The following is a 14500-nucleotide window of genomic DNA, read 5'->3' as shown; positions in this document are numbered from 1 at the left end:
GTAGTTTGATTAGTACAAGGTTATACTATTGTTTGCATTTGCTTTAACCACCCAATTGAGCCCAAATTTATGAATTGCGTGATTTTATCTTGCTTATTGACCTTTTGTTTTTTCTTGTGTATGTAGTAGTCGCGTACTAAATTTCTGACATTGGGTATGGATAAGACTTAGATGTTTATGGATGGACTATTTGATGAATACGAGGAAGGGTCGAGTATTTTATAAAATGTGCTGAGATGTCCATGCCTTAATTATGGGAACCACCTTAATAAGGTTAGAAGATCTACAAAATTTTATTATTGGTGTTATTATAAATTTTAGATATTCATCTTTAGTTTTAGTAATTATGATTGTGTCTTTTCTTTCTCTAAGATTCTTTATGACAAATTTGTGAGTTGTCGTGATGTTGTCTCCCTCATGAAACAAGCTTGGGGACTTCTTCTCACTGAAGAGAATGATTGGTCGAAGTTTATGAGAGGAAAATACACAAAAAGTCGGGCACATAGACTCCGATTACAAGACCTCGACAGTTTGGGGTGGGGCATTAGTTGGGCCCTAAAGGAAATGACCGAACTTCATGGATGGGTAGTGGGTAATGGCTCTTCAATACTTACTTTTCGTTTACAGAGAAACACGGAGAACCATTTTACTACCTACTTTCGTTTCACTACTTAATTTTGGGATGTAATAGGTGGGTACACATATGATGTTACTCACACTAGACAACTTTTACTCTTCATATTCTTTTGTCTTGTAACCTTTCATTTTATTTATTTAATCAATTACCTTTTAGCAAAAAAAAAAAGGGCATGAGCAAACTCAAATTATTATAGAAAACTTGCAGAATACAAGTGGAAAGAAAATTGTTCTTATCCTTTACAAAATTCAAGGTAAGGATACTGTCTGATGTTTTTAGGGTTAGATAGACTTACCCCCCCCATTACTAGTTATCAATTAGTGTTATCCCCTTTTCAAAAATATTAGTGATACCCCCATTTGTAAGATCCAACGGTCGATTTCTTCATCTGAAAAAAAAAATCATCTAGAGAGCCGTTGGATCTTGCAATTGGGGGTATCACTAATATTTTTTGAAAAATGGGGGTGGGGGTAAGTCTAACTAACCCATGTTTTGTCATATTCATTGGAATTCATACTATAGTTTTAATATCTTTTATTTTTCAACTATACATGCCTGATTTTTTGTAGTGGACATTGGGTTTTGATTGTCATTAATTTATCGCGAATGACTATTAATTGGTTGGATTCGATACATAGTCTACCATCTAGCTAATGATATAGATATCTATTTTAACAGGTTTGTCATGAGTGTGTATGTATATGAAATAATTAGATCTTGCAATTGGGGGGGTATCACTAATATTTTTGAAAATTGGGGTGTAAGTCTAACTAACCCATGTTTTGTCATATTCATTGGAATTTATACTATAGTTTTAATATCTTTTATTTTTCAACTATACATGCCTGATTTTTTGTAGTGGACATTGGGTTTTGATTGTCATTAATTTATCGCGAATGACTATTAATTGGTTGGATTCGATACATAGTCTACCATCTAGCTAATGATATAATATCTATTTTAACAGGTTTGTCATGAGTGTGTATGTATATGAAATAATTAGATAGTGCTTATCTTTTACTTACTAATTAGGTTTTACATTGATTTTATTTTTGAAGTGCGGTCATGAAAATAGAAAGACTAGAAGGGAAAGGAAGTAAAGGTCCAGTGAAGTAGGAGAGGATTATGGTACTAAACAAATTCTTATGCATACATACTGTGTGTTTGGAAAAATATATATATGTTTATGAATATTTTCCATGTTTGTACTTAAGGCCCATACCAACCTGGTAGTAAAGAGTATGGATATTAATGAAGTTTATGAGAGAAATAATGGAAGTTTGTTCAGATAATTCTTTTGAAAATAAGGTATAGGTCGTCATACACCAGCATTCTCTATTTTGTGTTACTCTTCATTATTTAGTTATTATATTACTCTATGATCTTTGATCGTGCAGATAACAAATCTATCTCTCAAAGATACATACACACAAGAGGAACTTGATGTTGTTCGACTTGAAATTCTTAGATTCATCCAAGCATAATGGAGCGTTCGAGCCAAGCGTTGTGTCTTAGCTAGGTTTTGACCCATTCCAGTTAAGGTTTGGTGTTTGGTCTCACCATTTTTTTGATATTTTAGATGGAACAAATAGAGTTCTCTTTTGATTGATGGAACAAGTTAGGTTATTATTATTTTGATAGAACAAGTAAATTTGGATGTTTATTTCATTATTGATGACTCGAAAAAGTTCAAAACTCTTTTAGCAATTCAATGTTTTTGTGTTTGATGTCTAAATTTATTTCTTTAGTTCATGTTGCACTACGAATTGTTTCTTTGAGCAATGTGTTTTTAAATCCAGTGTGGATATATATATGGTGAAAATGGGCAAGTTGCAGGTTCAATGAATATGATTAGAATCAAATAATTAGGGGTTTTTATTTTTTTTTAAATGACTATAAACCACGGTTTGGTAAGAACTGAGGTATAAACAGTTATACTGTTCAGACTATTAACCACGGTTTGGAAATACTATAATACCACGGTTTTGCTAGAAGTATTTGTCACGATGGTTGTTACCACGGTATGAAAACAGTGGCTAAAGGCTTTTTACCACTGTAAATAACAGTGGTATATGAGCTTTTCTGTAGTAGTGTTTAGACTTATCGTGCAACACTCTACATCGCTCTAGCCATATATTTATATATATACAAAAACGTGTCCAATTTTTTGTGTCAATCGGACAATCCACTGGGGGTTTGTACCACATGTCTATCCATTCTGTCACATGCAAATTCTCAAAATCTATTAGTATGAAATTCCAAGGTGTTGAAAACCAAAGAGTTCTTGTGAAAGGACAAACTAGGAGTAAGCTAGTGATGTACAGATTCTATAGAAGAGTTATATAGCAAACAAGTTTTACCAACTACATATAAAATTGTACTAAGATGGTCTCTTGTTGGGACAATAGAGTGGTAACATTTCAAAGCAAACAAAGTTTCTCTAGGTCTGAGGTCATTTCTCCAGAAAGCTAGACTAGTATTGTGATTCACATTGGTGACATATCTTAAGCCTATTGGTCTTGGTTGGAATCTGGACACGTGGGCTGCCACGAGTGGCTGAGAGTGGAGGATACTAACAAGCATAATAGTGAATGTGTGTTGTTAAATGTACATTTTATAACAATATGTTAAACAAGTGTATCATAGCAAAGTCGGTAAAACCTTTGGGTGATGATACCAGAGGTCTGGGACTCAAACCCCACCAGCATCAAAGAGTTACTGACCTCATTTAACTAATACATTTTATATTTATTAACTTATTCACGTGTATATTTAAATATGATACATATGTTTAATATATTGTGGTACATGCACTTATTATATATAAACCAATATGTAGTGTTCATGTTAAAAATTAATGATGAGATGTAATTGTAATACGTACTCGCATGTTCGATTTAAAATACAAGTTAATGCACGTGTACAAATATATGTGTATACTGTATACACGTAAAATATATCAAGATAACAAATATATGTGATTGCACGTGTCACTATTACAGAAAAGCTCATATACCACTGTTATTTATAGTGGTAAAAAGCCTTTAGCCACTGTTTTTATACCGTGGTAACAACCACCGTGACAAATACTTCTAACAGAACCGTGGTATTAAGTATCCTCTATTTACCACGATTTTTGAAAAAACCGAGGTATTATGATATCAGAAACCGTGGTTAATAGTCTGGCTTATATAATCCCCTTAAACCACTGTTCTTACACAACCGTGGTTTATACTTTTTTTTTTTAAAAAAAAATCCCTTGATTATTTAATTTCAACCTGCATATATTTTCACCGAATCCACACTAACTTAAAAAACACATTGTTCAGACAATATATTCATCGTGCAACAAACAAAAGAAACAAATTTAGACCATACAACAGTGAATTGCAAAAAGAATTTGATAATTTTCGCGTCAATAAAAAAATAATAATGACCAACTTGTTCTTCGTTCTAAAATATCAAAGGAGTAATATATTTGTTCCACCTATACATCAAATGAGTTTTACAATGAAAAATACAAATGTTGAGATCAATCCCCAAACCTTAACTAGAAGGGTCCAAACCTAGTTAAGACACTATGACCGGCTCGAACATTCCATTAGATGAACTTCAGAATTTCAAGTCGAACAACATCAAGTTAAGACACTATGACCGGCTCGAACATTCCATTAGATGAACTTCAGAATTTCAAGTCGAATAACATCAAGTTCATCTTGTGCATAGGTATCTTTGAGTGTTAAGTGTCATCTGCACGATCAATACCATAAAATAATAACTTAATAACGAAGAATACCATAAAATAATAGAATGCTAAAGAAATATAAGCACAAGCAGACATTTTAATAATATATAATGTGTAAACTACAATTTACCGGCCCTAAATCAATTGTTGCCCCCCAAATGACGCTTGACATTTGTTTACTTATTTTTTTGTTTCCACAATCTAAAGTGTAAATCTTAGGACAATGTAATAACATTTGAGTTATATATCACGTGTAAATAAAATACTTACATACCTGTTGCTTAATCTTCCGTTTTCTTATTTGCATTGTATACCGCCTAACTTGGGTGTTGATGGAGGTTAGGTCGCTTTGGGATTTAATGTCCTCCGAAAGCCATTAAACGTCAACAAAGAAAGTGAGTATACAATGCATACTATTTGCGACATCAACATGATAACAACTAATATGAAACCATAAAAGTCAAAGGAGTATAGAAAATTCATTTCGAGGTAATTGTTTATTTTCACCAGCACCCACCTTTTGTGAATGATTCAGACTCTCCACAGGAGTTGTCTGATTTTCTGTAAGCACCTCAGGATTTGAAATTTCTGTTTGGCGAGGGCCAAACTCATTGGGGAACATTTGCAAAAGCACCAACATCTTTCATCTCTACATCAGATTTAGCACCTTCCTTGGATGCTACGATAGCATTTGGGCTCTTACCTTCGCCCACCCCAGATATAAAGCGTTAGAAGAAGACGACACCGGCATCACTTGTTGAGACATACAATTAGATGATGAGGTGCTAAGAGGACTGAACTTGCCACCAACCGAGGTCTTGTGGGAATCCCATGTTCTTGCCGATCACCGCCGCCAGTTCTTTGGATACTTGGCCCGGGCTACAATATAGTCTTCGACGATAGGGCTGACCAGGTCGAATGTAGTGTACATTAGGATGAGAACCGCAAGGCTAGTAGCGCGGCAATGACGTTTTGATCGGGGAACTGGTCCAGTCTTATATGGAGAGCACTTTTTGATTGTGCGGCTTTAAGCGGTGAAGCCGCGGTGAAGGAGGGGCAATGCGAAGCACCGACGCAAAGTCGCGTTAATCGTATCATAGGATTTGGAGCCAAAGAGGTCTTGGTTGGTGGTCCTTTCTTGACATTTATTTTAGGTTTCAGTGTTGTGTTTGATGTTACTTTATTATGAGGAGCTTGTTGTATCCGAGATCCGGTGAAATATCTTCGTGAACGAAGGAACTAAAAGCTGAACTTGATGGAATTCCGACCGACGCTTTCGCATCATTAGCATGTTGGATGAACTAGAAATCAAAAGACCCTTTTGTTTAGCAAACACCATTATCAGCTTTTTTTGCATTCAACAACGGGGTCTTAGCTGTGTGTGGCAGGAAAAAGTGAAAAACAGTTTTTTTTCCTTATTTTGTCATAAACATATGAAATTTAGAGTGCATCGATATAGATTAATGGGTAGAATCTTGTACATATAATTCATTGGGCATTAAACCGAATGTATCAAGTATGTTAGTCGTATGTACATGCCGCAAAATTGTCTCTTTTTTTTTTTTTGTGTGTGGGGGGGTGTGTGTGTGTGTGGGGGTTGTGTAGTTAGTGGAATTTGGCTGAGTCTATGGAACAATAGAAAACATTTGTAACATACTTACGTAACATGCAGCCGGAAGGCATATTAAGTGCATGTGAAACTGCCGACGAGTTGCAAAGCAGTCAGGCTTCATAAAAGTCGTGGATTTCTTTGGATTACCCACCCCACCGAATTCAAGCTAGCCTCGACGCTTCCTTATGATTGTCCATCTCTACATATCTCACATTAAACAAACAATTATTAGTAGAATTAGAGAGGAAAGAAGAGCATGTCAATTATCAAGCATGTTTTTAAAAGTAATAATGAAAAAGCCCGAATTGAATATCAGGAGACAGAAAATATATCCACCTAAGTAGGATACCAAGATTTCTTTCAAATAGTATAGGCTGGGGAAAAATTGAAAAAACAAGGCTAGCCCAATGCCCTAGGCTCCACTGAGCAGGTCTGGAAGCATCATTTGAAGTGGGTTTCTTGAATATAGAAGCACCTACTTGGTTTATCAGTATCATTTTTAATCACTACTAGTTCCCAACACATCTTCATTAGTGCGGACATGGGTGCATCAATTTTGCGTAACGAAAGTTAGCGATCTATCAATTCCCTATTCAAAGCGGACAACTAGTAACGTAATATACCCCGCCCAGATTTCAACATCTTTCGCAAATTACCGTATCTTTGGAGTAGCATACCACATGAAGTAACCACCCGGTCGCGAAAACCCGGTTCAACTCTAAAAGAAGTTTGCCACCGCATACTCAAATCCCAATGAGTTTCCAACGTAAGAGCAGTTATGCTAAATAACATCACCGTAAAGCCATTGCAAGATAGAAATACCTTCAATGTGCCACGGTACCCTACAAAGACGACAAATGGACAAGATCAAAGACCCCGCCAGATACACGGTAATCGCTTAGTCCCCATGACGGCCGATATAGCCGGTAAAACAATAAAATTTAAAACTCAATCAACAAGAAATTTATAAACCCTAGAAAACGAATTCAAGAATTACAAAACCTACTTACACGAAGAGTGATTAGTCAACACAGTTTGAAAAGAACCTACTTACACGAAAAGGCAGAAACCTTGCAGTTGGACGATTGATTTCTCTCAACTTGTGAACCCTTTTTATGTTTTTTTTATAAGAAACTTACGAACCCTGGGGACAGAAACTAAGGAGAGAAAGAAGTGGAACAAAGAGTTCTAGTGCGAGTGGGAGAAGTGGGTTTCTTTTCTTTTTTCTTATTATGATTTTTTTTTCTCTAAATCTTCTTTATCCACGGTAGATGTAATTTTGCCCAAAATATAAACCACTGTTTTAAAGGAAACAGTGGGGTATATGAATACAAAAACATATTTGATACCACCGTGGTATATGGTGTATTATATCCCACTGTTTTACAACATCAGTGGTATTTACTTGTTCCAAAACCAGGAAATTGTTTTGTACCGTGGTAAATGAGTATAAACCACTGTTATTAGGGAAACAGTGGTATATACCAAATGACCAACCGTGGCTAATGTGCATTTTTGTAGTAGTGTGTACACGATCAAGTTAATAAGTTAATACAAGGAAATAAATATATGTGTATGCACGTAAAAAAAAAATCAAATTTTTGGGGTTAGATATTTGATTATTTTAATTTATATATCAAAGCTTGAAATTATCACATGAATGGTAAATGTTTTAAGTGTATGATTGATATATGTTCATAGATTGATGTAAATATGATTGTTGATACATCACTAATTATATAAAAAATATTATCTTGTAGGAAAAGAAAAAAATAAAAATAAACGTAAAAACAAGTTTTAGTGTTTAAATGATTGAAATTGTTTAATAATTATAATAAATAATAAAGACTCGAATTAGAACCGAAACCGATAAAAAACCGTGGGTTTTGATGGTTTTGGGTTGGGTTCTATAATTTTCATATTAAAACCGTTGAGAACCGAAACCACAATAACCCGACCCAAAACCAACCCGTTGGCTCCCCTAGTGGTAGGGGTGATAATTTGGCCCTCAACCCGCCCTCAAAATTGCATGTTCAAGCCTTCAAAAGTTGACCCTCACAGATTTGAGGGGCGGGCCGGCCCGGCCCTCATGCTTATAAGGGACGGGCTAGGGACTAGGTTTTGAAGCATGAGCCCGGCCCTCATTAAGGCCTAACCAGCCCTCACTTGGCCCTCATACATTTTCTTGTTATTTTACATTATATTTATGTATTATACTCTTATTTTTGCTAAGTATTTATGTATTATACTCTAATTATATAAATTGTATAAAAAAAAATCACTAAATTAGTTTTCAATAGAGGATAAATTATAACATAACATAACATATGCATTTTTTGTAATTGATTGAATGATAGATATATAAGTCATACAAAACATAGTTAAGTATGAAAAATGTAGATGTTTTAAGAGTATTATCTCTTCCACCATTTCTATTTTATTTCTATTTTATTTTTCCTAAAAGCATAAGAATTAGTTTTGTATATTTAGTTAAATTGATATACATAATCAAAATATGATAAAAATAAATAAAAAATCACTAAAAAAACAAGTAAACTAGTAAAGTATAATTAGACCGGACCTAAGTACCTAACTCAGCCCTAATTTGGCCCTCAAAAATGAAGGTTGAGGGACGGATTAAGGGCTTGAGTTTTCATGTTTGATCCTACTCGACCCGACCCTTAAAACAAAATAGGGGTGGGCTGACCCGGCCCTCAATTATGAGGGCTCTAGTGGTACAAACTAATAATTAAGTATAAGAAACCAGTTAAATATAATTAATTATGATATATGAGCGGAGGTGTAGCCCAAAACTTGCAAATTTCTAAAGCAAATAGGTGCGGCGGCCCCAGGCAAACTCAGGGTTCGAGTCCCTGCATCTCCAAATATTTTATCCTTTTTAATCAAAAAAAAAATTATGCTTCGAGATCTGAGTTACTAAAGATCCCCAATTCCTAGGGCATAAAATTATTGATCAGATTTTCCTTAGAAAACAAATGGCACGTACTAAAAAATGGCAAAAGCTATTTTCTTAAACCCTCAAAACCCCACTTCATCATCACTACTCTCAAACCCATCAATGCTTTTAAAAAGAATCTTCACCACTTTCTCACACACACCAAAACTCTCCTCAAAATATCTTAATTTCAAGCCCCAACCTCAAATAATCTATCCATTCATGGCATCAGACATTAAAACAATTGTATCAAAAAGAAGCCCATATGTTCCATTGGCACCAATAACTGCTGATAAACCCGAAATATTTCGCAGTCTAGAAGCCGCTTTAGGTTCACCATTTAGTACAGAACCAATTTCCCCACCACCAAAACCATTAATCATTGTTATAAGTGGACCAAGTGGGGTTGGTAAAGATGCTGTAATTAAAAAATTACGCGGAGTTCGTGAAGGGATTCATTTCGTAGTTACTGCAACGAGTCGAGCAATGAGGCCCGGTGAAGTTGAAGGTATAGATTATTATTTTGTTAGTAAAGAACAGTTTTTAACTATGGTTAAAAAGAAATGAGTTATTAGAATATGCACTTGTGTATGGAGATTATAAAGGGATACCTAAACAACAGATTAGGGAGTTTATGTCGAAAGGATATGATATTGTTTTAAGAGTTGATATACAAGGTGCAGCTACATTGAAATCTATACTTGGGAATTCTGCCGTTTTATATTTCTTGTGGCTGAAAATGAGACTGCACTTGTTGAGAGACTTGTGGAGAGAAAGACGGAGACTACTGAGACGCTACTTGTGAGAATCAGTACTGCTAGACAGGAAGTGAAACATGTTAAGGATTTTGATTATGTGGTTGTGAATGCTGAAGGGAAGCTTGATAATGCGGTTAAGCTTGTTGAGTCGATTATTGATGCAGAGAAAGCTAAAGTGAATCAAAGGAATGTTAGGATTTAGTAGTTTGTAGAAAGGTTAGTTTCCTCTGGCTCTAATAAATCTGTTATTGGTGATGTTCTGAATGCTCAAGTTTTAATCAAGATTGGATTGTTTGTACTCACTCTTTCTCGTTGTTGCATTTCATGGATATGAATGTAGATGTTCTCAATTGAACTGCATTCTAGAATAAAACCAATGATGACTTTAGACTCTGCAGTAGAGTTTGTATTAAATTTATAGAAATATACCTCTAGTATGACTGGGCCATATGACTCTTGTCATGTTTTTTTTTTATGTTCAGCACATGCAGTAAGAGTAACTTCTGTTTCATTTGATTTTGGGACCAACATATCTACCTTATATTAGTTAAACCTTAACCTTGGAGGCTTGGACCAATACTGGAAGATTGTTTGCATCTTAGGAATGAGTAGAGAGATGGATCTTCCCATATGATACTGCCTAAAATGAGTTAAAATCGGCCATTGAGATGATATGTATGTGGGTAGGCTTTGAGCTATTCCCCTTGTCGTGGACAACTCTCTTGAGACGAATGGGATCTACTAAGTTGTACTTGGGCGACATAGTAAATAGACATTACTATGTTTTAGGGCAACTACTTAACTTAATCATGCATAAGGTCTACAGGCCTTAACTTCAGCTCTTGGAGCTTGATATTTCAGTATTAGATATGGCACACGTAGTGCTAAGGAACAAAGGAATATCCACTAAGAGTTCTTTAGCAATTCAAATTGTTGATTGGTGTTATCCATTGCAAGCAACTCAGACTTCATTAGGACTAGAAATACATATCGTATATAAAAGATTTATATAAGTTGATCACACTAAATACTTATGAACTGTAAATGTTTAATGCATATACCTATGTCTGTGGATTTGGATCCATTTCTATCGAAGTTCAAATTCATATGTTGTATTCTTCTGGAATTATACTCACTTTCCAGGAGTCTTTTATTCTAAGGTATTTCTACATCTAAATAATAGCTTCCACGTTATGTGAATTGAGTATTTTGTTTATGGTATGTACTTTCGAGTTCCTGACTATTTGTAAGATTATCTCATCTCAAGTATTTTAGTAGTTAATAAGTTGTTTGAGAGTTACTCTTTTTGTGTGGTTGTCCATTTCCTAGAATTGCGAAAATAAAAATTTTAAATGTATTCTCTTATTTGCTACGCTTGTGGGGGGAGTCAAGTAGAATGCTTAGATTGAGATTAAGGAAGATTGACCAACATGTGCGTAAACTAAGAACGCACCCTAGTATATGGTCATTTAGCATCTAGATTCTGCTTCAGTTTTACCTCCAAATCTCCGTGAGATTGGTGTATAAGGAATAGAGGACTAGGAGCTTATTGAAGCTGTCATTTTTGTGAGAGACGTGATCAAAACAACTGGGATTAACAGGGAGTTTTTCTGCCCTTGCTGCTCCAATTTGTCAGTTTTACTTGATTTTGGAAACAGCATCAGACATTTTGAGAGGGTAAAAGCGAATGTTGGATTGTTATCAGAAGTATCTTCATTTTTATTAACCAAAAACATTTCAGTAGAATGGTTCAACTTATGGCAGAAAATCACTACATTTTCTAACGAAAGGTTGCAGAGATCCTCTCCTTTTTCCCCAATAAAAGCAAGGATCCTCTAATATATGACTCTTGTAGCATTTACAAGTTGATATTCACTTTTGTTTACATAATCCTTATTCATCTAAATTGTTCCTCTGATTTCCACAAAGAACATTTCCTTCAGAGATTTATTTGCCTTCTCTTCATTGTTATCTTGTCATTCCAACGAACAGGTGTGCATCTCATTCATTCATGTTGAATACGTGTAATCACTATAAAATACATCAAAGAAAACTAGAAAAAAGAACCCTATCACTGTTCCACAGGACATTCACATATTACACAGGAGAGCTGGAGGTATGTAGTTTTAGACTACCAATTGACATTCGACGCATCACACATTGGACATTTGTTATCTTTTTTCTCATTTAGTGTTCAAATAAAATTTCCAGAAGTTCAAATGCTCACTATGCATTTTTGGAACCAGAAAGACAAAATGTAATGACAAAGGCAAATTGCTGTATATAATAGGATTTCATTCTGGTTACGGTAACACCTGATTCAGCCTGTTTGACACCCATCTAGCATACTCTCTCTATCCCTTCTAAAAGATATAAGCAGTATTCATGGCGATCAGAAAGTGCATGTAAGCACTAAAACATATTAAATTAAAGAAGCAAGAAAATGAAGCTAGCTGATCCAAACGAAGAACTGTGTTACGCCTGGACAACATTGCAATGCTCCGAGGTTCTCTAATTGACTGACAAGAGTATAATTGCACAAAAGACAGGCAGACAGTGAACAAAGAACTAAAGACCTGTAAACCTGGAGACATTGGCCTGCCTGCCTGCTCTTAGTTTTAGGTACTGCTAAAACAAAAAAAATTAAAATCCCTGCCTTTTAACAAGAAGTGTAATCTCCATAGTTATCAAGGATAAATCAGTGAAACAAGAATCAGACGAAGATGCAGCATAAAGACTTCATCATTATTAAGGAAGGATCCAGTCAAACCATGGTAAATATGCAAGAGGTTGGATATAATTTGGGTGGTAAGATTTATGAGGTAGTAATCAGACACTATAAATATTTAAAGTGCAAAGACATTGCAAGGTATCATCAGTGAAATGCATTTATCTATAGTAAAACCATCTCATATCATATAACTTCCTTTTGATTCCCTAATGTAAAATCAAGTTCACCTACTCGTTTGTGCGATATAGACGCACTCAAAAGGATTTTAAGCTGTTTGCCAATGGAATCATCCACAACAAATTTGGTAATCCTCGACCATTTTTCCCACAAAATTGAGGAATGAAAACAACAAACTCTCGAGGACTAAAGATATAGACCCCATGTTAACGGAGAACTTTTATTTCCTGCCAACTCTTCCAGCTTCTACTTCTTGTTCTCACTGGATTCTGGCAGGTGTGGTTCAGCTAATGAAAACTTCTTCACTTTCTGGTACGACACAAGTCACAACAACAAAAGCAATTTCATTATAAACTGAACTGACAAGGATGAAATAGCTGCTTCATAGCGGGCAAGTAATGAAAGTCACAATCTTTGCAGTTTTACACCAACATAAACTATGTTTTTAGTCAACTGAAATATGTATGAAAAACAAATACTATATTATAGATAGATATTATATAAGTTGCTATAGTTATTAATGTGTAAATGATGAAAACAGAGACGAGTTTGATCAGATTTATAAAAAATGGTAATTCAAAGTCATAACAAAGGCACCTCTAAATCATGAACAATACAATGAAAAAAAAAAGGGGGACGGACCTGGTTGAGAACGCAAGTTCGCAAAGATTCCAATAAACGGATACACTTGGTTTCATCGTAAGGTGATTCGGTGACACAATTGAGCAGATCCAGCGACTCTTTTGCACACACGATTGAGGGCTGGCGTTGTTCCGACTGTTCAGCCTTTGCTTTTTCTGCAGCCATTTTTTTTTTGCAATTTAGAACTCGCTGGATTAATTCTCCCGCCTAGATTGTTCTGCAAGAAAACCGCGGCGATGGGAAACCATCAAACTACTTCCACTCTTCATTTCTGGAAAGATCCAAGGCCCAAACCACCACGCCGACCCATTTTTCTCGTCCACTGAACCCGGACCCAGATATAACCTTGGGCCGATATTGGGCTGTCACATGAAAGAGATTGAGTGGAAAGTAGTACATGGAAAAAACAATGAGAAAAATTAGTAGTGCATAGAGAATTCTTGTATTGGTTATATTCTTTTCTTCGAGAATTGCTAAAAGGTAGGACATCCTAACCCAATACTTTGTGACCTTTATAAAACTTAAGAACATTGTTCTAGGTGGTAGTAGTATACTCTTCAAATTTAAAGAAATTTTTTAAAGAAGTTGGTCGCAAATTTCGATCAACTATAGGTGGTCGCAAATTCAATTACCAAAAAACAACTCACATGACATTACCACTGTCACGCGACAGTTGGAGTGTCGCCCATGTACAATTCCAAAACAACTCATGTGACATTAGAATTGACGCTACATGACAAGATTTAATCAAGCATTCACTATCGCATGGTCTTTGGTCAAAGTCAAACAAAAAATTGGGGCGACATTACCAATGTCGCTCTGCATTTGCATTTAAATTGTCAAATTTGCGAACAAACAGGTGATGCGACCGGATTTGAGGCTACCTAGAGATGAAATTCCAAAAAATTTCAAACTTTTCCTTCAAATATGAAGAAAAATGCAAGTTATACTACCACATAGAGATGCTCTAATATTGTTCTAAAACCAGTAAAACTCAAGCACCACCACGGCTGCCACTCTCTTGTTTTTTTAATTTCACTTATTTATTGATATTTTTATTATTATTTTCTTATTTCTCTCCACACCACCACTTGCCAATATCAATGTCTCATACATTGTTAATTCCGAAATTGAAATGTAAGACTCTAATTAGTTTGATTGTTCTAAACTTAATGAATGAGTTTTTTTTTTTAGTTGTGCTCTTACTATATATGTTTTGTTTTTAGGTTTTAAAACTCACTT

At 35.1% G+C, this 14500-nt stretch overlaps 1 protein-coding gene and 1 long non-coding RNA gene across 2 annotated transcripts; one reads left to right on the top strand and one right to left on the bottom strand.

Annotated features, from left to right (window-relative positions):
* Nucleotides 1-4020: 4020 nt before the first annotated feature.
* On the bottom strand, nucleotides 4021-4721 carry LOC147513343 (uncharacterized). Its single transcript, XR_015217373.1, has 2 exons — nucleotides 4657-4721; nucleotides 4021-4387 (listed from the first exon to the last, which is right to left on the bottom strand). It is a non-coding gene; the product is annotated as an uncharacterized LOC147513343 (long non-coding RNA).
* Nucleotides 4722-8904: 4183 nt separating this feature from the next.
* LOC147513342 (P-loop containing nucleoside triphosphate hydrolases superfamily protein) lies at nucleotides 8905-13367 on the top strand. Its single transcript, XM_086596381.1, is given in 4 exon segments — nucleotides 8905-9505; nucleotides 9507-9663; nucleotides 9666-9924; nucleotides 11701-13367. Coding segments are annotated over 3 exon segments (900 nt in total). The 5' UTR covers nucleotides 8905-9007; the 3' UTR covers nucleotides 9911-9924; nucleotides 11701-13367.
* Nucleotides 13368-14500: the final 1133 nt, after the last annotated feature.

This window comes from Coptis chinensis, chromosome 3 (assembly GCF_015680905.1).
Source record: "Coptis chinensis isolate HL-2020 chromosome 3, ASM1568090v1, whole genome shotgun sequence".
NCBI classification, from domain to species: Eukaryota; Viridiplantae; Streptophyta; class Magnoliopsida; order Ranunculales; family Ranunculaceae; genus Coptis; species Coptis chinensis.
The sequence above is the reverse complement of the archived record's forward strand: the minus strand, read 5'-3'. Positions and strand labels throughout refer to the sequence as shown.